A 25,908-nucleotide genomic window follows, 5' to 3' on the forward strand; every position below is an offset into this window, starting at 1 on the left:
CCTGGTATCTCGTCATGAGAAGCCCTTGATTTGTACATTCATTAAAAGTGTGTACGCCAGTTCAAACTTGAAAATCAGCCCCACATGGCATCGTGCCAAATGCCGATGCTCATTGCTTCAGAAGGAGGGAAAAATATTCTCGTACTTGAGGGTAACACTGTGGCACTGGGCAAGAGGGGACATTCCTTCCTGAGAATATGTGACTTTATGGAGGTCACATGAAACTTTGCCTGGTTCTTTATCCATGTGGAAAATGAAAGTGTCTAACCTACCCTCCCGATGAGGGGCACGGGAGCATAGAGCAGAAAGGCAGATGACCCCGTAGAGTTGGCAAAGACCCATGCAGAGGGCAGAGAGAGTTTCGTTCTCCGGCCCCATGTGGTGTTAGACCCCTGAATTCTTTCCTATCCACAGTCTGAAGCTCGTGGCCATGGAACGAATAGGACTTCACATTCGAATCACAACCAGAGGCACGGTAAGCTGGAGCTGCAGCCCGAACAGACCTGATTTCCTTCCCAGACTGGATGACTTTGTTGTATAAAATAAGTTCAGTGACATTTCAAGGGTTAATCATGAGCCTTAGAGCTCCTGGACTGGCCTTTATTTTTAAAAAATACTTAGCTTTATATGACACCACTATGTGTATGTGTGTGTGTGTTTTAAGAGCTCAAAGCATTTGAGATTTTCTCTCCAAACCCTCAACATCAGCAAAGGGCCCAGGCAGGTGAGATTTTATTAGGTCCATTTGGAAGGAGAGGACATGGACTCACTTTGAAGTGGAAATGCAGGAGACCAGCTCATTTGCCAGCCCACTGCCAGGCAGAGGGAGAAGAAAAATGGATGATGCCCCCCCCCCCACCGCCTGTTAATGCACTGCCTCTTCCTTTCAAACCCAGTGCAGGAATCCAGCCGGACCAAATGTCTCCTCTGTTTCAGTACCTGAAGAGAAGTTTCTGCCTTTCTCCTTTGTTAGCTTGAGAAGGGAGCAAGGGAGAAAGCGTTTCCCCTCCAGTGTTTCTTGGCTCCAGATTTCTTTTCTTTTTTTTAAGATTTTATTTATTTATTTGACAGACTGAGATCACATGTAGACAGAGAGGCAGGCAGAGAGAGAGGAGGAAGCAGGCTCCCCGCTGAGCAGAGAGCCTGATGCAGGACTAGATCCCAGGACCCTGGAATTACAACCTGAGCCGAAGGCAGAGGCTTTAACCCACTGAGCCACCCAGGACCCCTGCATCAGATTTCTTAATAAAAAAATGCAACCAGACCACATACTTCTCAGCATCCCAGGACTTTACCCCCTCAGAGCCCAGTCTCCTTCACGTGCTGCAGGGGTGGGGTGGTGGGGAGAGGGAGTTTGAAGCTGGCAGAAGACCTTGGAGGGGAAGGCTGGAGGCTGTAGCTGGGAGAGGATGTGCTTGTCATTCTGTCCTTCTGTTGTTCTGCCCCGAAAGCCAGCGAGGGTTCCTGGGCCTCACTGTCCTCCCCTCCCTGAGGGTTAGGCTACTCAGAGATCACAGGGCCTCCTAACCCACTCCTGGGAGTGGCTTTTCTCAAACAGGCACTTTTATTATCAAATGAGTGATGGAGGAGGAGGAGGTGAGGAAAGATATGAGAAACTGATGCGATCTTGTGTCAAATCACTTTTTTTTTTTTTTAAGTTTTTAATGAAAAACCTACACTGTCTCAGCCTTCCAGGGACAGACTTCAGTTCTCCAGGATTTGGGAAGATGTGGTATCAAATCGGGGTGTGTGTGTGACGTGTGTGTACATGTGTGTGTGATGTTTTTCCCAGCATCCACTTCAGAAAATATTCTCTCCTTTCCACTTTAAAATATTCTTCCTAAAAACCAAAGTAATGTAGGTTCATTGCAGAAGATTTGGAAAATGTAGAAATGTGACCCAGAGGAGACTGAAATTCACCTGCAATTTTACCATCCAATTTTATCAAAATTTTGGTGAATAGCCACAGCCCACCCTCAATTATGGAGAAGAAGTTCCAAGAGGACAGGGATCTTGCTCACATCTGTGACCCAGTGCTCTGAACTGGGCCTCATGCAACATGCAGGTGTGTTGGTTGAATAAATGCATAACTGCAGAAGAATAATTTGAATTAAAATAGGTCGTCCCTATGCAGCAGAGAACAGAAACAGTTGAATGAATGTGGCAGACTGGGATCCAAGCTGCCTCTGCTAATTGACGATGCCTCACTCCCAGCTGAGCAGGGAGTCCCATGCAAGACTCGATCCCAGGACCCCGGGATCAGGACCTGAGCCAAAGGCAGATGTTTAACTGACTGAGCCACCCAGGACCCCCTCTCTCGGTGTATTTCTAACCACAGCTCTGTGAGATGGGTACCTTCTGCCCCCATTGGATGCACAAGGAGACTGGCCTAGGGAGGTCCGTTTGTCCACAGCCACATAGCCAGTAAGTGGAGAGTGGGCTTGACCAGCATCTGAGCTCTCATCTCCAGGGACTGCTGCCGGGGCTGTGGGGTTAGGTGACTTCCAGGGCCCCTCCTGCTGGAGCTCAACTATGGAGCAAGGTCCAGATGATTATTACATGGAGATGAGAGAGCAAAGTCCTTCAGCAGGGGACTAGCTCCCGAATGTGAGGAGTCCACAGGGGCATTCAGAGTATAATTAAAGGCCAGCCTGGGGTTTAGCCTGCGCTCCATCAGTCAGAGCCTGGGTTACAAGAGCTCTCCGTGTGTGCTCTCCTGGTTCCCAGGCTTCGAGTTACGGCTGCCCATAGGAGAGTGCACAGGGGTGAGGCGGGGAAGCAAAGAAAAAATCAATCTGCTCGTTCTTGACAGTGGGCAGCCACGGATGCCTTAGGTGGGGGAGGACGGATGGGGATCTCCTTGGATGATTAGCTAGGATTTCAGGGGGCAGGGCCGTGTCCCTTTGTCTCCCCCTCCCCAGATGAACCTTCGGACAGAGAACTTGTGTTTTGGCTCTGCCCATGGTAACCAAGTCTCTTTTTCGGTGAGGAGGAATGGGCTTCGGTAAACAGATCTATTTGTGTGACTTCTATTACTCATTTGAAGCAATGTCACTCCTTTTTCCACTGTGGTCTGTATGTGTGAGTCAGAGAGAGCCTAAACAGGCTTCTTTGAATTGATGGCTCACTCCCAGCCTCTCTTGACCAGCTGCCAACCTAGCAGGGCGTAACTTACCAACAAATCTTTTTTTTTTTTTTTTTTTAGTCAGACTGATTCATAGAAACTCCTTTAAAACAGAGTGAAAAGAAACCGCCCATCACACACCCCAGCACACCAGCGCTGGAAACTTATAACCCCGGGAAGCAGGTCCCTCCCCTCACTGCGGTCACATACCTCCAGAAGAGCGGACAGGGCAGCCACCAGCTCCTGCTACTCAGGGTGCTTCAGTGCCCGGAATCCTCAGGTAGGACACCTTCCAGGGCCGCTGGGAAGCTCAGTGAACTTTCTCTTTCCTTCTCTGCTCTCCTTCTCCCGACCTTGTCATCTAAGTCTTGCTTTTTAATTTTTTTCTTGTGCTTTTTCTTCCTGTAATCCTCTGGATTGAATTCTTGAAACTTCTGGCTACAAGTGGATACCCAGACCACTTTTTCTGTGAGTTTCGGGAAAATGCCTTTTGACAGGGGGAGTTGGGAGCCCCGGGGGAATTCAGCGGGCCTGGGCCGTGATCACGTTTTGCAGGAACTGGTTTCTTGCTTGGGAGCAGGGAGCAAGGACTTTGGAACACACCGGGATAAGGGATTCTTTACGGAGGAAACACTGCATACCTTTGAAAGGACTTGCCAGATGTTTTCCAGGTTGGCCGTTTTGATTCAAATGCATTCAGGGTTTGAGTTGTCTCTCTTGTCCATCGTTTGCTGATCTTTTTTGGATGATGGATCAATAGGTGCTTTTTAGTTCACTTTTGCTGTTGCTTAGACAAAGGGGTCTTTCAGCTTTTTCATTCACTTTTGTTTAAATATCAGTTTTACTTCTCCCTTCAAGGTGGGAGGAGGGGATGGGGCTTTTTAAAGAAAACAGAGAGGTGGGGGGGGGGGTTTCAACTGGTGTTTCAAGTAATATGTGGGAGAGTTTCATTTGGTGCAAATCAGCCTGATGGGGAATCCAGACCAGAGCTCCTTCTCTCCTTGCCAGATGTAGAGGATGGGAAGAGACAGGAGGGAAACAGGGAGGAGAGGGTGGGGTAGGGGAACTTCATCTGTTCCTGCTTTAAAAAAAAAAGTTGAATGGCTTTGTGCTTCCACCCTAGAAATTTTAGAGCTGAGTGAAAAGATGCCATCTTAGCAATAATAAACTGATTTTTTTGGTTGATGTGAGATTTTTCCTCATGGAAGTCAGTGATTGTCTTGGACCATTTATCTTCTCACTCTTCCAAAATGCAGTTGTGCAAATGCAAACACTCATGCTAATCATAACGTGAATCTAGAGAAAGGAGGAAGGGTGATTTCTATTTGCTTTTTGTTTTGTTTTGTTTTGTTTTGTTTTGGGTTAGCGTTTTGGTTGAGGTGTGGCCTATTTCAACATAGAGGCTGGTTTTATTTTCTCCCTACATAAACAAGCCGAGGAAAATGACAGGATTCAGCTTGTCTGATGAAATTAGGCTTTTCCTTCAGAAATGCCGTTGGTTGGAAGAGAAGATTTAAATATAATCAGCCCGTGTACATTGCACAGACGCCTCGTAAAACCGCCCTCGAGGGGATGATTAACTAAGTGCAAGGGAAACTTTTCAAGATGCAGGGAACTCCCACATTTGCTTAAAATGTTTATTATTTCCAGATTACATGGCTGTGGATTAAGGGAAGCCATTATTAGAGTCGATAGTAATGCTGTTCCATGAATCTAGTACAAATCTTCTTGTAGTTCTTGTTCAAGTTTAAACTATAGGCGATACTTCAGCGGTCAGCAGACAGAAAACACTGAGAAATCTGCGGGTGTAGACCATCCTGAATTGCATTTTTTGTGCAGCATTTCCCATTATGCTATAGTTCTAGAAGTGAGAAAATACACTATGATAAATGGTATTTCCTGGAGCTTGAGGACAATTTTGAAAATGCCATTCTAATTCCTGCTTTCCCCGATGCCTCCAAAAAGAAAGTGAGGGAGGGGCGCCTGGGTGGCTCAGTGGGTTAAAGCCTCTGCCTTCGGCTCAGGTCATGATCCCAGGGTCCTGGGATTGAGCCCCACATCGGGCTCTCTGCTCTGCAGGGAGCCTGCTTCCTTCTCTCTCTCTGCCTGCCTCTCTGCCAACTTGTGATCTCTGTCTGTCAAGTAAATAAATAAAACCTTTAAAAAAAAAAAGAAAAAAAGAAAGAGTGAGGGAGCTCCTTAGAGGCAGGAGTTTTTCTGGATTTCAGCTGCAAGTCTTTGAAAATCCTGAAATGTGAGGGTTATTTTTTCCCTCCCACCCTCAGAGGCCCACTGGATTCTGCCACAGACTGAAGAATGGGGCGGGGGTGGAGTGCTGTCTGGAGGGCGGCAGGCCATCCGGTCTGGCGTCCTGGTCAGAGGACCCCCCAGATTTTACATTGTTTAAGGGCACTATATTGTCCTGGGAGTTGGCAGAAGGCCATCAAGGGCCAGCCCAGAGCAGGCTACATCCCAGAACGGAGGCTGGCTACCTCCTAGGAGGACAGGGCACATCTCTGAGGGAGCGGAGGGCACATCCCTTCCACTGACCAGGAAGACTGTGACTTTCCCAACTCTTCCTGCTTCCCCTCCGGGGACCCGCTTGGGCCCATCCTCATCCAGTTCCAGGCGACCATCCAGACCTGGGGGCGCCCGTGGGAGTGGGCTCCATAAAGACCACCTGGGGTTGCAGAGCCCCTTGGCTTGGTCTGGAGGGGCGGGGGCTCTGGGGCCTTTCATTTAGGCCAGATGCTCTGGGGTCAATGGAGAGAGCGCAGTCAGAGCCCTAGAAGGCTTTCAGATGAAGCAAAATGCTACTCTGTAGACTCCTCAGAGCCTGACTGGGGAGCAGATCTGAAAAATGGTCCCAGAAAAGGGCACAAGGCAGGGGCGCCTGGGTGGCTCAGTGGGTTAAGGCCTCTGCCTTCGGCTCAGGTCATGATCTCAGGTCCTGAGATGGAGCCCCACATCGGGCTCTCTGCTCAGTGGGGAGCCTGCTTCCTCCTCTCTCTCTCTCTCTCTCTCTCTCTGCCTGCCTCTCTGCCTGATTGTGATCTCTGTCTGTCAAATAAATAAATAATAAACTCTTAAAAAAAAAAAAAGAAAAGGGCACAAGGCATATTTAGTTATGTTCTATTTTTAATTTTGTACACCAAATTCTCAGTTTGAGAGGGATTCTCAGTTTGAAAGATCAATTCATTCATTCTCCCACCATATGCAGAAATCCTATTTTAACACCACCTTGGACAGATGGCCATTTTGCATGTCCTTAAAATATGCAGAGTAGGGGGGCTTCCTACCTCAGAGTGCGCCTCCATGCTCCCCACCTCCATGCTGCGCCCCCCCCCCGCCCCACGTTGCTGGACAGCTCTAATTATTAGAAAATCTTAAATCCAGCCCAGTTGGCTTCTCTGTAACTTCTATACTTTGTTCTTAGGTCTGCAGTCCTCGGTACACAGAAATTCTCTATTCCGATTTCGTTGTTGCTCTTCGCAGTTCCCTTTATCCTCTAAACACCTAACCCTTAATTAATATTTAATGGGTGAAACTTGTTGGATCAGTATGGTTATTATGACCTAAGACTCAAAAAGAACAGGAAGCATTTTTAAAGCTTTCAAACTATATATCTAGTCAGCTATACCCACATGATGGGATTCTGAGATATTTCATTTTCTAAACACATGAATATGGTTTCTTCTTTAACTTACCGGATGCCTGACACAAAAGCTTGGAGATGTCTGGGACTCTTGGATGTCCATACTCAGAAGGACACACCCAGTTGCTACCCACGAGGTCATGGTTAAATGAGTCCAAAACCAGAGGCACAGGCATCTAACCCAGCCCTGTTCCGGTGATCCCATAACTTGGTTTATAGTTCTTGTAGCTCACACCTTCACATTGTTAACCACCTGTCATGAGAACTACAGGAACAAGTTGCCAATCCATTGTAACCCCGGACTAATTGCTGGCTTGCAAGATGGATGTCAGCCCTGGGGAAGAGCTCATCAGCTTCAGCCAGGGTAGATCTGAAACTTTCTGACCATAAATTTCTCCTTTCCAATACTCTTTCTGGTTCTGCTTAGATGATCCCGAATTGTTATTTAGTAATCAAGGAAGCCCAAGTAGGGTTCCAATTAGTTGTCTTGAATTCACAGTACCCCACCTCCCAAACACAGACATTGTGAGACCACTCTTATAACACTTCAGTCCCAGGTGCCCTGACTGGGTAAAAATAATTCTCTTAATTTAACTGGGAGATCCACTGACACAGAAGCACAAAGATAAAAGTACAAGCCCTTGTGAAGTTTGCTGTTTTCTCTCTTCCTTTTTAAAAATCTCTGGGTCAGCTTTTTCTTCCCTGTTTTGGATATGGGCATTTCCTTGGAACTAAAATGGACTCCTCTGCTCTTGGTGCCTTTGGTTTTATAGGGATATGGCAGCTTTTGTAGTTCCAGAGTCTGTTTATGAATTCTCTGAGGTTCAAATGAGGTCCTTCAAATGAGGTTCAAATGAGGTCCTTAAAATTGAAAACGTAGGCACAGTGGTTGAAAGTGGGGGCAAGAATCTTGGGGCCGATGTGGAGTGACTGAACAGAGAGCTGGAGGGCTGTGGTCTCAGCCCGACTCTGCCCTAGAACCATGGGCAAGTTACCTGTCTTCTTGACTGAGGGAACTGAACTTGATGGTCTCCAAGGCCCCTTGTGGCTCTGAAATTCTAGCGTTCTAAGATGTTATAGTCCTGTTTTGGAAATCCCTAGGCTCGTGCTAATGGTGTAATCCATAAAAATTGGTAGAAATTTAAACGAGGCATCGTGTTGCATTGAAGGGCATTTTAGGGAAGATTGAGGGTCCAGGCAGCCTCCTCTGCTTACCCACTCTGAGATTCCTTAGGCCTTATCATCAGATAGCAATGAGCATTCACCCAGCTTGGGAAGACAGGGAAGGGGTTTGAGTAATGAAGCATCAAGGGTACTAGCTCTGGTGAGAAGAGGCAGGCTCTGGAAGCCTGTTAAGACACTGACCACAGCAAGGGATTCACCGGTAACCAAACCCGGTTCAGGGAAAAATAGAGCTGGTCCTGGGAAAGGAACTCCACCCTCTTATCTGGGAGCCTGCAGCTCAGTGGGAGGGTGTGGTTGTGAAGGTGTGGATGGGCAAGAATAGGAGTAGAGGAGAGGGAGGGAGCAAGTGCAAAGGCCCGCATTTCCTTAGGCCTCTGTGTTGAGGGAGAGGAAAGGTGCCACTGGAAAGCTTTAGAAAGAGGGAGAAAGAGTGAAGTGGAAAGAGAAAGACAGGGAGAAGGCCAAAGAGCAAGGGAGAAGTGTGAGGAGGATTTCATTCCAATTTCCTTCCTCCTTTTCTTTCATGCCCACTGTGGAGCCCAGCATGGGACTTGAACTCAGGACCCTGAGATCAAGACCTGAGCTGAGATCAAGAGGCGGAAACTTAAATTAACCACCCAGGTGCCCCTTATTTCCTTCCCTTCTTGTCTGGGGACTACCCACCCCCACTGTTTCAGAACAGTCCTTAGGGCCAAATATTCTGTTCTTTATCCCCTCAAAGGGGGGGGGGGGTGTCAAGCAACAAATACGGGTCAATACAGGCTTGGTGTCATTTGAATTTCCACTGAGTGTTTATGCCAACGGGGCAGCGATCGCCCCTGACGTTTTCCCTCTTTTCAGAAGGGTCAGATCAGAGCTAAGAGCAAAATGAGGTCCTTGGTCCTTTGGCTTCATTCAAATAATCAAAGACCCCTCCCTAGGGGGCTGGGGCTGGGGAGCTGGAAAGAGGTTTTCAACCCCAGAAACCGTGAGTTGGGCTGGTGGGTGTGTTCCCGCTTCCCTTTGCCGGATGTGGCTGTGGTGGGGAAGGGACCCGGGCGAGCGGGGCGGGGAGCAGGATGGAATGTTGGAAGCCTCTCTCAGGGCTCGCAGTGTGCGGATCTGGTGTGGGCGTTCCGGGGGGACTCGCAGAGCTGACTCTGCTGGTGGGCCTCCTCAGCGGTAGGACAGGAAGCAGGAGACCCCCCTCCGCACCGTTTGGAGAGGCCCGGCTGACCTTCTGATTAACTAGGAGCGGGGGTGGAGGGTTGAGGCGGTGGGGGGAAGGAACAGAGCGAAGGGGAGCTCTGGAAGAAGTTCTAGAACGTCTGCCGAACCCTGAGACGAATCCGGGAGAGAGAAGATGCTGGAGGGGGAGAGAGTGGGCTTCTGTTCGGATTCTGGCTGAGCTCTGGGGAAACTGCATTTCCGCCTTTGTTCAGGGATCGGAGTAAAGCACCTCGATGCGTCTCGACCCCTAAAGAACCCAGCGCCCTCCCATCCCCCAAGACTGAGATCCCCGGCGGCCCACCCCGCGCCCTGGCCGGCCTCGGGGCAGGCGGCGTCGCTCGCGGCTCGGCGGGCGCTCCAGGCTGGGCCGGGGACGGCGTGTTGCCGCCACCTACTGGCGACCCGCCCAAGCGCCGCGGGGCCCGGGCCACACCTTGATTTTCGTCCCAAACCCGAGTTACGAGTTACCGTCTGGGCAACCCCGCCCTTGAAGACGTTCTGGTCGCCAAAACACTCCTCTTTTGTCAGAAGCAGAAGACAGCTGCAGCTTCTGTCCGCACCGGGGGACATCGCCCAGGGGCCCGGCCAGCTGCGGTCTGGGGGCGTGGGCTGGCCCCGGCAACGCGGCCCGGGCTGGCCTGAGCCTTTGCAGATGTTGCCAGATCCACCCCCTCCTTGACGGGAAGGAGGACAAGGGGAAATGAGAGAGAGAGAGAGAGAGAGAGAGAGAGAGAGAGAGAGAGAGGTTACTCTCCTTGGGAGCGTTTGCGAAAACAAGATTCATGCTCCTCGTTTGCCTTCGGCAGTAGCTGGTCCTCAGATTCGGCCAGAGAAGCTTACAGCCCACTCTGCCTCCCGAGCCTCATTGTACATCAAGTACCACAAAGAAAACCGACAACCCTATAGCCTTTGCGTCAGGCACGAGTCCTCACACTAGCCCTCTGAGGTCTATAGATCCCAATTAAGAAGTGTCGTAGTCAATCAACAAATCACCTCAGTGTGCACGTTAAATATCTGGCAATTTTAATATGTCCAGTATACCTCAACAACACTGAAACTTTAAAAAAAAAAAAAGTTGTGGCATCGGGATTTGAACCCGGAACCCATGCTCTACCACTGTATACTCCTATCTCTGTAGAAGGCCACCAGCTGGAGGTAGAGGGATTTTCCCAGAGTCAGCAGTTACTCAGAGGCAAAGTTTGTTTGAGATTTTGTCTAATAGGTGCTCCCCTCCTTCCCTTCCTCCCTCTTCTCTTTTTTCTTCTCTTCTCTTTTCTATTCTTTCTCCCCCCTTCCTCCCTCCCTCCTTACATCCTCCCTTCCTTCCTTCCTTTTTTTTTTTTTTTTTTTAATTGCATGCTTGCTACCCCACCCTGTCCCCTGGTTCTTCATCCCTAACTATGCAAGAGTCTGTGCCCCTTTACACTAGTGTCAGACACACCCTACTCTTTCTATAAGAACCCTCACTTATTATGGTCAGACCACATTTGGGAAATGGAACTCCCTTTCCCCCCAAGACCATGAAAACATAGAGCATGTAGTTACTTTTGTGGATCGATTCCTGATGTTTCTCCTGGTCATACAACCTGCCTTGCACGTGAAAACATCAGGCCCCAGCATAACGTGGGTATATTGAGGGACAACCTGAAATTCTTTCCTCCACACCAAACATCAGATATCCAGAGGCAGAGGAAATGGTCCTTTGGGATCCTTTCTCTCCCCGTGTTTCCCACGGAGAAATTAACATTCCCCTCTCCCACCCCTACGTAAAAACAATATTTAGAATGGAAAGTACGCCTGACATAAAACAACAATAACAATGGCCAGAAGAGCTCATCCAAGGTCTCATCCACTCAACCTGCTTTTAATCCCAGCCTTTTCCTCCTCCGGATACATCCTCTCTGACTGCTCCCAAAAGAGAGTGTTTCCTTTTCTGCTTTTGTGTTAAATGGACGTCCACTTTGCCAACCCAAATCATCCTCCATGGGACACAAACACATCAAAACAAACTGACCAAAGCAGAATGATACTGGTGCGTAGAGAGTAGAAAGGAGAAGTGGCAGCCACTGGCCGTCCGGCTGGGGAGTCGACACGGAGGTGGGGGCTGACTCCCGGAGATCATGTGACCAGGGGCAGCTTTGTCTTCCATCTTCTCTGTGCCTTGCAGGAAACACCACGTCGTTGGTCAGAGGGCGTGAGGCAGCTTTCTTCAAGGTTTGCAGTTTACAGAAAGAGATGGAGATTTCCTAATTGGGAAAACATAAATCAACGAAAACACAGAATCATGTTTACAGTTGAATAAAATGAGGACTGTGTTATGACGTGATTGAGTTTTGGGGATCTTAGGTGGTGTCCTTTGGCCAGTTCTCTGGTAGCCTGAGAGCTCTGCTACAAAGGTGGCCATTCTAGAAGAGGTCTGAAGAGGCCGTTTTAGATTAAGGATAGAACTAAGATCAGGGGTCATAGTTGCCAAGAGCAGATTCTGAGGTGTTGTCAGAAGGGCTTCCTAATGGGAGCGTCTTGGCAAGTAGTGAGCTCCCTGCCACGGGAGGAGTTTAAGCATGGCTCAGATAGTTCTGTGATTTAGGTTTGTATTTGAGGTTCATATATTGGGGAGGAATTTTAAGGCCCCTCTTCTCAGTCCAGAGATTCTATAACTTAAAGAGAAAAGTTAAACCCGTGGACAAATTAGTGTTTAGAAATGTAAGATATTTTCTTTGTATCTACTTATTTCCTCTTAAATAAAAGGCAGCAAACACATATATACTCTTGCAAATTCAAATGTCAAAGTTACTCAGGAAATTCATATGTTTACAAAGATATTTATATAGCAATATGTAACACAGAATTTGCATGTGATAAGATGCTCAATACATAGCTATAGTAGTGTATAAGTAATTTCTAAAAATTACAAAGGACTAAAATTCATGTATGTAAGAAAAAAAATTGCCTTCCTAATAACGTTTATTTGCTCACTGAATGGAAGTTTACCTGGTACCTGTCGTAGATAAGACTCTTCCTTCAGAAACGTAGAACTTTAGGAGATGGGGAGCCAAATAATTCTGTAAGTAATTCTGTTACCAGACAGGCTGCCTCTAGGGATTTTAATAAAAGGCTATGTAAGGACTATAGCGTGGTGGGGAAAATGAGTACTTCTGAACTGTGTAGGTTGGGAAGGCTTCCTAGAGGAGGCAGAATTTGAGCTTTTTTGAAAAATGTTCGATAGGTAGTTCCTGGAAGAAGGGCATTTTAAAAACAGGGCTTTTTCTTTGGAAACCATATTCTGAGGATTTCCAGGACCAGAGTAAGGTGTTTGGAGCCTCTTTCTCAGTGATGAATGGGAGGGGTGGTGAGGTGTTTGGAGGATTTTGAGCAGAGGAGTAATAAGGTCGGATAATGCAGTGATGCGGGGGATATGTCAGAGAGGGAGGAGCTCGGAAGGAGGATCATGCCAGGGGCTGACGCTGTGGTGCTGGCTAGGATCTGAACGAGGCAAGGACAACATGAGCAGGAAGTAAGGAATAGATGTGGGGTAAATAATGGAGGAAGAACTCATGACCTGACTTGCTTTGGGCAATAAAATTGGGATGAGAGGAAGGAGAGATGGGGGATTTGGCAGCTGACCATTATTACTGTCTTCTCCCCAGAGAAGACGGGGTTATCCAAGGCGGTCAGGAAAATGACTGAACCGTCTTCTAGCTAGCCAGCCGATTCACATGCTCTCAGAAAGCATTCTTGCACCATCTGGTAGAGGATGCCTCCACCGTGCCTTTGTCTGGGAGAATCTCACCCACTCGCAAATGATTCATGGACATTTGAGCTCTGCGAGACTCCCCTCTGCTCAAGCAGCCCCTGCCCTCCCCACCCTCCACCCCCGTTTCTGATTATGTTACACACCCAGGTTCAGGCTAGTTCTTCAGTGAGTCAAGCCCAGGATTTCCACCACTTCCTTTGCTGGAGAAGTGGGTTTTTGATTGTTCTGTTCTGTTGTATTGTTCCCAATTACTGTGACTTAGACCACCCTTAAAGAACTGTTTCCCCCAGACTCTGAGGCCAGGGGTTGAATAAATACACATACTCCATAGCAGGAAGAAGTTATCTGACCCTAGCTTAATAACCATGGATCCAAATTACGAATATCTAAACTCCCCTACTGCGTCTTTAGAAGTCAATTATCCTCAAAGTCTCTGCAGTATTAGGTACTCATCAGAAAAGGAAAGGTGTTCACAGGGGCCTGATTGATTTCTCGTGGCCAGAGCACCCTAAAAGCAAAGGCAAAGAGGCAATGCAAAGTAGTTTCAGAGCTATGTTCCTTTGATTCTTTCATATTTTAGGGGAGTAGGAAGGCATAAGAGGAAGGTAAGAAACCAATAAAGATTTAAGTGAATTGAGACAACTGGAGAGGACAGTAATCTCCCCGACCCTCACCCCACATTAATTAGTCATTTATTCCTCCAATCACCAGCAGTTGTAATTCTCAAGGTCATTTCCACTCACTGTAATAATTTTCTTTTGGCAAAGAACTTAATCCAAATCTAGAATAGTTAGTGGTTGTGAGGTTTGCATCAGGACTAGGAGCTTAAAGAGACTGCAGCTCCTCTGTGGGCTGGGCAGTGGAGAAGAAAAGGGGAAGAATGGTCAACAGAAAAAGATGGTGGTGGTGGAAGGAAACTGGCTGGCCTGCACGTTTGGAAGAAAGAACAACAGAAAAGGGATATTAGAGAGCTGATGTGTGGCTCTAAATCTCTAACTTCCTTTTCTCTTAACACTCAACTTCTCTCTAGAGTCAACATTCATGCTTCCCATACTTTTCTCAGCTTTGCACTCAATGCCATGATAGCCCTGAGTACCCCAGTCCCCAGAAGTCCTACTCTGCTTACAGTGATGGGTGGAGAAATGTGTTCCTGGCACCTCACATAGAACAGTCAGTGGATGTCCTATCCTTTGAGAACACTGTGATTGGCCTAGCTCTGTGGGCTTGGGTCTGAGAGTTAAGGTACCATATGTAATGTTATGGGAGTTCCCAGCAACCAGCTGACAAACTTTGGGACTGCCCAGTGCACCAAATGCTCTGAGGGGCAGGCATGGCACCTAATTGTCCAGGATTGCAATGCTGTTATTTTGTACTCTCCGGTGTGAGCTGCCCAGCTGGGACTAAGGGTTTGCTTTCCACTGGAGGGTGCTCTCCAGAACATTTTAGAGCGATGTGAGGAAGAAGCCAGTTCCTGTTTTAGTGAAACAAATTGCCAAGAAAGAAAGTTGTAGCAGCCAATACCTCCAATGATATGGATGTTCAGAAACGGTCTCTTTTCAGTGCTTTTTTATGACACAAGATACACACCAGGGTAAGGAATCAGTCTCCCTGCAAGCTACACTGCAAGTAGTGGGTGGGTGGAAGTTTCAAGAGCCTGAGACCTTCTGTTATTATTCCCATTATGCTCTGCTATTGGATAGATCTCCAGACATTCACCCACTGGGTGGCTCTCATGGTTTGTCTGTAAGGATATCAAGATCTGCCCTTCTACCCTACCTTTGGCTGAGGGTTTCTCTGCTGGGGGCTCTCTAGCATAGGGACTGGGTAACGGGGGATAATCCAGGTCAGAAATTGAAGAAAATAGTTTGTTCTGTTTCCAGATGTGTTGGGGGGCCACTGAAAACAATGGAAGCCCGTCTAAGCTGACAATGGATGACACTAATGGAACCTGACAAATGAGGGGCAGTGAAAAGATGGAGAAAGTAGATGCATTATGAGCTAACTCCAGTTAAACAGCCCTTACTTCTAGTGGGATGCAGCGGCCAAAGGCAGAGGGAATTATGCGTTCTGTACACTAAGAGCTCCAGCTAATCGAAGACATTCTGCTCCTTTCCTTGGTGGACAGATGTGTCCCAATCACAGGAATCTGAGATGAAAGAGAGTCAACTTCTTTGCTTGATAACCTCACCCACTCCTCCAGCCTGCCCCAGGCAGGGGAATAATGATCCGGTGGGGCTTTGGCTTAGATCAGGAGTGAGATCCCGCCTTGGTTCCTGTGGCAGCGGCAGTGGGTCTCATTTCATAAGCAGACCGGAGCACACTTAGTTAAAATGCACCGTGTTCAGGCCAGGGACCAAACACTGCTCATGTCAGGCAAAGAGAGCCTCTGCAGACAACTGGTTGGAAGGATAAGTGGCCAGGACATAATAGCAATACACATGGGGAAGCGCCAGGCCCTGAAAAACAGGGGACACTACACAGCAGGGCACTATAGGACCTCTCATTCCTAAGGCCATTACCCTCTAGGTCAAGAGTGAGATCCAGAGGCAGGGGGTGCCATGGATGGCCCAAAGTGAGGTCCAGTAGGAAGATGGTGTGTGGAAGGCAATAATGATCAAGTCATCAAAATGGAGAGGGTGAGAAGGGACAAAAGCAATGTGAGACTTCCTCTGCAGGGTTACATAGCAACCCAAGGAGACAGAAAGTGCTGCTGAATTCCCAGCAGCAGGTAAGGCAGGGAACTCACAGCATTTTCCTCACCTCATTTAAAAGGCCTCACTTTGCGTATTGTATTCTATTCTGGGCCCCTCAATCACTTCCCTCTGTTAGGAGGATGTTTGTCAGTTAGAAGCCAAAGGAATAAAAACGACATTTATAGAGCCCAAGTTGGATTAAACGTATGACTTGTTATGCAATATTTGTAACTCCCTACAGTCAGCCTCTTCCTTTCCCCAGGAAGGGCAGGATCAGGATCTAGTGATGGTGTGAATGTTGGGGGTGCTGGGAAGACAGCCAGGACAGGGATGAAAAGAGTGAGCTTTCTCCTTCTCATTCCCCAGGGTGTGTTCTTAGAAGTCTCCCCAGTCACGGGGCAGGTATTAGGCATAATGGCAATTTGTAGGAGATCCAAAATGGTTTATATACACTGCCCGGTGAAGTGTATATAAGTGTATATATATATAGCAGATATCCCACTACTTGTACTTAACATGGGGTAGCCCGGTGACTAACTGACTTGCTATGTTGGTAACAGCTACTCTCAGTTTCACGGAATACTAATAGTAATGCTGATAACCACAGCCAAAGCAGCCCCATTAGTACCTGCCATGTGGTGGACATTTCCAGTTTCATAAACAGGGTTCATAACCCTCTTATTTTCCTATGTGATGGGCATTATGGCCCCCTTTTTATATAGGAGGACACGGAGAACAGAAGGACATGACTAGGTGATTCTAACTCAACCTGTTCAATTCATAAACCTCTTTTCCCAGTGCATTAAAGTCAAGCAGAAAATTGTGGAGGTATGCGTGAACCCTCGGAAAACAAAAATGAATTTGAATGTGTGGGGAGATTATTCACAGCAGGCATGAAATCTCCAAGCTCTCTCCTGAGGCAGCAGGATAAACTCCATGATTTTTGTCATTCACAGTGAAATTGGACAAATCCCTACAAAGCAGCCTGGGTTGGAGGGAAACGCTGGGACTGGGAAAGAAGGCAGGGGTTGTTGGAGCAGGTTGGGATGGACGGTGGAAGCCGCAGTGTGCCTGTTATTCCTGACCTGTAAAGAGCAAGGCCCCTTTGTGTACATTAGAACATTCTAGATAATTTTTTTGAAGATTTTATTTATTTATTTAACACACACACACACACACACACACACACACACACAGAGAGAGAGAGAGAGAGAGAGAGAGAGAGATCGCAAGTAGGCAGAGAGGCAGGCAGAAGGGGAGAGGAAAGCAGTCTCTCCGCTGAGCAGAGAGCCTGATGCGGGGCTCGATCCGAGGACCCTGAGATCATGACCTGAGCCAAAGGCAGAGGCTTAACCCACTGAGCCACCCAGGTGCCACTAGATATTTTTTTTTAAAAAGAACATTCTAGATTTTGAGTACCTGATGTGGAAAGTGAGAGGAGATAAAAGGCACTTGAAGTGTTGAGACCATAGCATCAGTGCTGGCCACTAAGTACCGGGGACAATAGGAAAGTAGCTTGAGCAGGCTCAAAGCTTCAATTAAATTAGGTAGAGTGTGAGAGAGAAGGGGGACAATTGCAGGATGTGCCCAGCCATCTCCTCCCTAGGTGGGGACATCCACACATCCACCCTGGTGTGAATAACCTCCAGCTCTTTCCTTTTGAAGTCCCTTGAGACTGCATTGCATCATAGCTATCTTGAGCATGAGAATGGAGCCCTCCCTCTGCAGCTACATAAATCAGAATACCCACTCCCATGTGCATCCTTCACACTTTCTTTATGATCAATGAACTCCCTTCTCTATGATTTCTTGCATGATCAATGGGCTCCCTTCTCCTCTGCTGAGATGATGGCTGAACAGTGTGGTTTACCTATGCCCATTTTTAATCTGTATTCATTCCCAATCCTCCCACCACGTGATCTGTGCATTTGCCCATCTTCTCCACCGCGTCCTGCAGGGTTGAATGGTGTGTCAATGTCATGCACAAATAGAAGGCTCATTTAGTGATGTTTCCGTCTGCATACTTCTAAAGCCCCAGAACCGACATACTGCATCAAAGGAAATACAGCATCATGCCCTAGACCAATAGCAGAGTCCATACTATGAGGCAGACGCAGCCCAAAGGCTCAGGTACAACAATAAAAACCTGAAATATTCAGTCAGTAGGTGATCAGACCATTACACTGTAATTAGGTTGTTATAATTATTGACTGCCAAGCAGCATTATAATAACAGAAGTTGTGGCTTTTACATTTTGTATCTCATCCGGGAGCAAATTAGGAGCCTATTCAGTCCATGGGCCTCGAGTAAAAGCGGCTGTTGGGCAGAAGGGATCCACTTCTATTAATATCTCTGGGCGAACAGTTTGATAGAGCCATGGACACTTCCCTAGTGGAAAACGGAAATTTATATGACATCGTTGCACAGAGACTTGGAAAGGATAGCTGTGAAAAGGCCTTTAAAAAAAAAAAAATCAAAGTCTTATTTTGGTTCTTAAAACACAAACAAAATAAAACATTGACGGTGATAAAGTGTTTTTTTTTTTTTTTTTTTCTAGAAACAGGCTTTATTAGAGAGGTGAGTATATAGATATTTGAGAAGCAGAATCATGTTTATATTTAGGTATATGTAAATCGACGAATAGGCATTTAGGAAACTAGGTTAACAACATGTTTTCAGGAAATTATAATGAAATTGTGATGGTTTTTATTGCAGCTCCTCCTAATTTTAGCAGACAGTCCACACGTGTGGGAACGCTGAATGGTCTGATTGAATCTGACAGTAACCTCGCCCCCCATCCCCCCTCCCCCATCTTTTTTCTTTTCAGAACTCTCGTTGCTCTTCGAGGCATCAAGAAGCCAAGATGTTGGTATTACTGGCTGGTATCTTTGTGGTCCACATCGCCACTTGCATCATGTTATTTGTCGGTACCATTGCCAACGTGAGTAATACGTTCTTCTGTTCATTCATTCACCCAGAAGTTATCTGAATATTTACATAAGTTACTACAAAAGAAGTTTGAGCCACAATCCCTCCCCCTCGGGGAATATGCAGTTTAGTCGTGGGGAAAAAAAAAAACAACAACCCAAAACCAAAAACCAAAAAAAGAACCCCAACACCCACTGGCACTTCAAACAATGAAATAGCAGGAGGAGAAAAGCCGGTGTCTACCAAAGGGATCCCGCCAGGGCTGGAGGTGGTAAGGGGCTGGAGAAGACAATGAGGCTTCTTCAGTCTCTGGCAGAACCTTCTCCGAGGTGGAGCTGAGGGGGGATGGGTAGATGGGCGGGTTTCTTGGCGGAGGATGAGTCGCGGAAGGAGCAGAGGGGTGCATTCCAAGCAGGGGTGCTAGCCAGGATGCCTCCGTGAGAGGGAGAGGCTTTGTTCTGGCCAAACGGTGGTCAGCACCACCCCACCACCCTCCCCCTGCGCGAGAGCAGAGCTTCCTTTCCTTCTGGGAACCCTGGTTAGAAAAGGATGAGACGAGAAGCTTTGGTTGCCAGACCGACACGCTCGAATTCTGAGCCGATAGGAGCGTGTGAAGGTGGAATTGTGCCAGATTAACCTGGTTCCACGGAATTCACTCACTCTAGCAAAACAATGCAAAAATATTTTTCTCTGAGGCTTGGGCTGCTCTGACCTCTAGCGGCCCTTTGTAGCATCAGAGTGGCTTTTATTGTGCTTTTCTCGGAAAGAGACAAGACGGATCCTGGCCCGTAAAAATCAAGGCCACCCATCATAGGGCGGCAAACGGTGGCTCCAGAATCTGTTTGCGTCCTTGTTACAGCTACAGGACAAATGGGTTTTGAAGTTCAGATAAAAGCGTTTTGCTACCGTTGGTGGATGTGGTCAGCACGAGCAAGGCTGCCCGTGAGCCCTCCTCCAGAGTGCAGGTCAGCCATTCGGTGCCCCAACCCCCAGGGCTCTCAGGGTAACAAGCCTGGTCAGTGACTTCACACTGCATCAGTGGTTCCCAGAGGGCTGAGTATCTGAATTATCAGCCCCCTAGTACTGGGCTTGGCATACCATTGTTTATTGAATCAAGAGCAGGTGATCACACATCCTGGGCCCTGTCCTTCCAGCAGTGCTCATTCTAACGGGTGTTCTGGGTGCTTGTCTTCCAGAAGAGTAAGTATTTTTGTTGGACAGGGTGGGAAGGGACATTGGCATCACAGCAAGCCTTGGGGAATACATGTTGGTCACTATTCTACTTTCAGGGGCCCCCACGTCCTTCCGTTTAGATGGAAGTGGCTTCTTTTTTTTTTTTTTTTTTTTTAAGATTTTATTTATTTATTTGACAGAGATCACAAGGAGGCAGAGAGGCAGGCAGAGAGAGAGGGGGAAGCAGGCTCCCTGCTGAGCAGAGAGCCTGATGTGGGGCTCGATCCCAGGACCCTGGGACCATGACCTGAGCCGAAGGCAGAGGCTTTAACCCACTGAGCCACCCAGGTGCCCCGAGATGGAAATGGCTTCTTGACACCAAGACTCATTGCTGTTTCCTTCGTTGTCCACGTTTCCTAGTTGCCTCCAGTTGAGCGGTTTTTTCCTTCTTCTTTTTTTCTAACCCCCTTAGGCTGTTACATGAAACGGTCTTTTTAAAAAGATTTTATTTATTTATTTGAGAGAGAGACAGAGTGAGTGAACATGAGCAGGGGGGAGGGGCAGAAGGAGAGAGAGGAGCAGACTCCCCGCTGAGCAGAGAGCCCCCTGTGGGGCTGGATCCCAGGACCCCTAGATCATGACCTGAGCAGAAGGCTGACGCTTAACCAACTGGGCCACCCAGGTGCCCCTAAAACGGTCTTGAGAGAGCGAATGGATGGTACATACTTAACACCAATTGCTCATTCTGTGTTTCTGCTTTTTAGAACCTCAGAATTTTAAACCACTACGATTTAATTACTTCCTTTTTGTTGTTGTTAAGTAAGGAGGAATGTGAAGCCCAGAGAAACTGTGTGATTTTTCTTCAGTCACACAATCTTTCACCTTTTCTCTTGGGACCTCTGTGGCTTTTGTTTTTGTCAGACCTCATTTCCACAAAGAGGTGGGGGTGCTTAGCCTTATTTGAGGCTCAATGTGGGGTGTTGCTGAAGATTCGATCCTGACCCAAATCTGAGTTGCTATTTCTTTTCCTTTCAAAGCAAAGGGTCAACTTTTCAACCATTGCTTGTTTCCTTTTGGTTTCAGGTCTGGGTGGTTTCCGATGATAGACAAGGATCAGTTGGTCTTTGGAAAAACTGTACCATTGGTGGCTGTGATTACGTGCTGTCATATGCCAGCGAAGGTATGTCTTAGGGAACTGTGTTCAGTACTGACATTCGGGTGGTCAGGGAAACATGCACCCTGCCAGGGACCACTTAGCCTAATACCCTTCTTCTCCTCTTCCTGTGTCCACAGATGCCCTCAAGGCGGTGCAGGCATTCATGATCCTCTCCATCATCTTCTCCGTCATCTCCCTCGTGGTCTTTGTGTTCCAGCTCTTCACCATGGAGAAGGGAAACCGCTTCTTCCTTTCCGGGGCCACCATGCTGGTGTGCTGTGAGTATCCTAGGGGTGGGCTCCTCTGTATGGCGGCCTTACCATGGGCAATCATGGCACTTTGGACAGAGGAGCACCCGGCTCAGTGAAGCTGCATTGGACAATTTTCTCCTCTGCTTGTTTGTTCTCTTTTTGAGAACCTCTGCTGGAGCTTGGAATTAGTACTGTCCTGTGCTTTAAACACGCTGCCCTATTTAAACCTAATGCTCCCGGGGGTGGGGGTGGGGCGACCAAGTGGCCAGGCGACCAAGTGGCCGGGCCCATTGCATGCCCTTGTACAGGAGACTCTTGAGGGCAGGGAGGTGGGTGTCCTTAGACAAAGCCACTGCCATAGTGCACGCCCGAGTTCCTGTTCTCATCCTTCTGTTGGTCTTCCCCAACACCCATAACTGGGTGAAAGGCTATGTCGTTTTACATCCTGGGCAGCCCGCCTACATAGGCTGGGGTCTTGAAGGAAAAGCCAGGTGGTGGATGTGAAGTTCTCTGTTTTACTTCGCACTTGTAGCTACACAAACCGGTGTGGGTATGGGAGCCCAAACACCTCAGGTTTTATCAACACAACCATCAAGGTTGGTTCAAGGCCAATCAACAGAGCTATCCTATGGGGCTAAACAGTCAGATTTTATTTTCCCAGTAAAATTTCCTTTTACTATGAGGGAAATTGAATCTTTTAAAAGTTACACAATTTTTTTCTTGGTTTTAATAGAAAAAAACCCAAAACCAAAAAATGAGGTCTTTTTTTTTTCCCCCTTGTAGGGTTGTGTATTATGGTCGGAGTGTCCATCTATACTCATCATTATGCCAGTGGTTATGGGACCAGCTACTCCAAAAGTCACCATGGCTACTCCTTCATCCTGACCTGGATCTGCTTCTGCTTTAGCTTCATCATTGGCGTGCTCTATCTAGTCCTGAGAAAGAAATAAGGCCAAAGGAGTTCATGGGGATCCTGGGGCAGGGGGTGGGGAGAAGAAAGCCGTTGAATCTGGGAGGGAAGTGGAAGATACCACGCAGGAAAACCCAAGGGGGGGCGGGGAGGGGAAGGAGGGTGGGAGAGGCTGGAAATCCAAACCATTCCTGGGAAGGTTCTCTACCATGGAGCTCCTGCCCTAGGGAGGGAGTAGTTGGCTACTCTCTGCTACTCTCTCAGCTGGAGAGCCTCTCTCCAGCCACCAGACTTGGCCTCCAGCTGTTCTTAGTTACACACACTGCCTGGGGACCCACCAGCTGCCGCACCACTGGCTCCACTCCTGAGGCTGAACTCTGGGTCTCGCACTGCGGTCCTCAGACCTATTGCATCAAGTTAAAATAGCGGTACAAGTTCCAGCAAGCACAGATCTTGTTTTTGTGTTGATTGTGCCAAGCCTGGAAGCCATCCCGCCTTTCTGACCCAAAGCAGAACATCACATTCCAGTCTGAAGGGCCTGTAGGAGGGGGCTTTGGCCTGTGAGCCATTAGCCCTCTTTAGAACAGATATTTAACTCTGTGGAACTCAGTGGTATTTGTGATGAAATGGGAGAAAGACATAAAGTCCTAAGGCCAAATTGGTGGGTGAGTTAAACCAAGAAAGAGGATCCCAGGGGAAAGCCTGGGGGCTGGTCAGAACCCAGACTGGACCTCACGCAGTTGTCCCTCACAGAGAACTCATGTTGTGGACTTTGCTAGGCCTCTTGCTTAAAGCCAAAGCAGCTCTTTTGGCATTTCTGTAGCCACTCATGACCAGTTCTGTGGTGAAAGCACCACACAAATGATGAGACCAAGGGGCAGTCTCGTGACAGTGCTACAGTAGGGTTGTTTTTAGGATCCCCTGTTCATGCGATCAGTGTTTCTTTTAAGCACATACTGGGAGAGAGATGGACATGACTTCTTGTAACATGATTTATTACTCTCCCTCTAAATTATAACTTTGGAGGACGTTTTTCCTAAAAAAAAAAAAAATTATCTGCATTGGGGATCAGAACTTCTAGTCTCAGTGGTAGCTCTCTCTCTGACATGGGCTGGAGCCATTGCCTTTCAGAGGCCCTGTCTATCCTGCAAGTGAGGCAGGGCAATTCTGGAAGCTTAGTAAAACACACACAAACCAAAACCAAATAGATCCTTGGGGGAAAGGTGCTATATAATTGTAAAGTATTAAGCATACTAGATTTCAGTCATGATTAGAACAGAGTGCCTGCATTCCCAGGAAAATTAGAAAATTCCCATGAGACAAATAAAAACATAGGTGATAGACACATATTTTCTTTAAGAGAAAAAATAAAAAGCAAAAACTCCTGTGGTTCCCAGTCAGTTGGCAATTGGGCTGTGTGTTGCCATAGGAGCATTTCTATATAGGACTTAGTAGATGTATGTTATTCCTGGGGAAGCAGCATTGCTCTGGCCTGGAGCAGCTATTTCAAGCCATCTCAGATTCTGTCTAAAGGGGTCATTTTGGGAAGATACTTCCTTTATTACCAGAGAAGATCTACCCCAGGGGGAATGTGAGACATCTTGCCTACTTTTCCTTCTCCCAGCTCTCTCCTTATCCCATTTCTTACACACTTTTCCTTTCTGGGGAGTTGTCATGCCATGATTGCTGGTATTTATGTAAAAGGACTATGACTAAATATATTGCTCTATGTTCATTCTGGTTAAGGGAATATTGAGGACAGGCCACCAGATTACACGGGCTGGGGGTAGAGAGATGGCAAGCAAGAACTGTGGAATGATGAACTTTTTTATATGATTTAATTATCACATGATTATAGAAGGCTGTCTTATGTGCAGAAGCATACTTACATATCAGATATACTCAAAAGAGATACTCGCATTATGTTGAAAAGTCAAACTATGACTGGAGTGAACCATGTATTCCCTTGTCTTTTACTTTATTTCTGTGACATTTATGTCTCATGTAATTTGCATTACATTGGTGGGTTGTTCTAGTACTGTATCTGGCTTCTCCTTTAATAGATTGATATTTCATATTCTATAAATGTAAATATTTTGATACAAATGTTTATAACTCTAGGGACATAAAAGTAGATTCTGATTCCCTTCACCGTGTGAATGTTTTCTTCCTAAAAAAATGCAGGACAGTAGAGATAATAGTGACATTTATACTTAACGAAGTTGTCGATCAGTGCGATTTGAACAACTTGGCATTTATTTGAGACGTTAAACTACTTTCTGGTAATACATTAGGCATTCTACAAAAACTCTTTCAGGCAAATGAATGTTATTAGGTATAGTTTTATCTTAACATTAATTAAACCTCTAAAGCAAAAAATAGAACTTCATAAGCTACATCAGGGAGATGTCATGGGTCTTGAATCAGCATGACTTATGACATTAAGAAATGAGATACTTGAAAAGTTTCTTTGAAATAGCCAATTCCTCTAATGTGTCTTCAAAATATAAAGCAATTTACAAAGGTATGCATCACATACATACCTTTGCAAAAACCCATTCATTGCATAAACTGGGCATATCTCTATGGGACAGATGAGAAAAGGAAAACTTTAATGCTTTCTGTGAGCAATAAGGACTGGAATTAACAATAGAAAAGCAGAGTAGACACTGTATACCCTAGCACTATGTCAACACTAATATCATACAAATGGTTTTAATGTGGTTTGGTGCTATGTCAGACCCCTGTGGTTTTGGATGAAATAACTGCACAGAGTAATACACAAAAAATACACAACGGAACCTGAGAATAAAACTTTAACATATTTTAATGTCAATTAATCAAATTGTATTGATTATTGATACCCTCTCAGAGACCTATGTAATTTCTTAGATCGTTTCTGGCATACTATCACAAGAAGCTACTTCTCTCCTTTAGTTCTTCCTGGGATTCATTCTCCCATGTCATTTGCCTGGTAGTGGATCAGACCTCCAGAGGATCCTTTCTTTCTTTCCTTCTATAGATCTTTAATCAGACTCTCCAACAACTCTCCTCTGCCAGGATGAAATCTTCTATCTCAAAGACCTGGATAGTGAACGAGGGTGTATTACTTAGGATTCTCCACAGAAACACAACCATTAGGAGGTGTAAATTATATACAGAAAGACATTTACTTTTTTAAAATTGGCTCACATAATTATGGAGGCAGGCAAGTTCAAAATCTTCTGGAAGGATAGGGCTGGCAGGCTGGGACCTAGGGAAGAGCCATTGCTGCCATTCAAGTCCAAAGAATGTCTGCTGGCAGAATTGTCCCTTGTTTACGGGGAGGAGGTGGTCACTCTTTTGTTTTATTCAACTGATTGAATGAAGCCCACACACATAGAGGGCAAAGTACTTTACTCCAAGTCCACTGATCTAAATGTTAATCTCATCCAAAACACCCTCACAGAAACATCCAGAATAATGTTTGGTCACATGTCTGGTCACCATAGCCTGCCAACATGACAAATGAAATTAGTCGTCATGGGGGAAGCATTCCAATTATGAATAAGGCACTGGCTTACCAAACATTTCCAGAAATAATTTAAAAGAAGCTTAAACAGTGGAAATCTTTATGTTTACAATTGATACTTAGCTTTAATAATGAAATAGTTAAGACATGGGTGTTAACCTGAAAGATGATCTTGAATATCTATGAAAAGACAGGAAGTTGTCAGAGTCTCTTATAGGGGAGCTTCTTAGGTAGAGTTAAGTTGAATTAAGGTGTTTAAGAAAATACTCTTCGGTGAAACCGGTCCAAGTTTATGAAGATAGGAAAGATGAGCTACAGAGCTCTCCATTACCACTTAAGAATGGGATTTGCAGGCAAAT

The 25,908-nt window shown here is 46.6% G+C and overlaps 1 protein-coding gene across 1 annotated transcript; it reads left to right on the forward strand.

The window, feature by feature from the left end:
* Positions 1 to 3,179: 3,179 nt before the first annotated feature.
* LOC111142109 (epithelial membrane protein 1) lies at positions 3,180 to 24,326 on the forward strand. Its single transcript, XM_022495076.1, has 5 exons — positions 3,180 to 3,404; positions 18,448 to 18,561; positions 20,805 to 20,901; positions 21,015 to 21,155; positions 21,912 to 24,326. The coding sequence occupies exons 2-5, from the start codon at positions 18,484 to 18,486 to the stop codon at positions 22,076 to 22,078; spliced, it is 483 nt and encodes a 160-aa protein (XP_022350784.1). The 5' UTR covers positions 3,180 to 3,404; positions 18,448 to 18,483; the 3' UTR covers positions 22,079 to 24,326.
* Positions 24,327 to 25,908: the final 1,582 nt, after the last annotated feature.

The sequence above is a fragment of the Enhydra lutris genome, unplaced genomic scaffold (assembly GCF_002288905.1).
Source record: "Enhydra lutris kenyoni isolate GAN:26980312 unplaced genomic scaffold, ASM228890v2 scaffoldscaffold7, whole genome shotgun sequence".
NCBI classification, from domain to species: domain Eukaryota; kingdom Metazoa; phylum Chordata; class Mammalia; order Carnivora; family Mustelidae; genus Enhydra; species Enhydra lutris.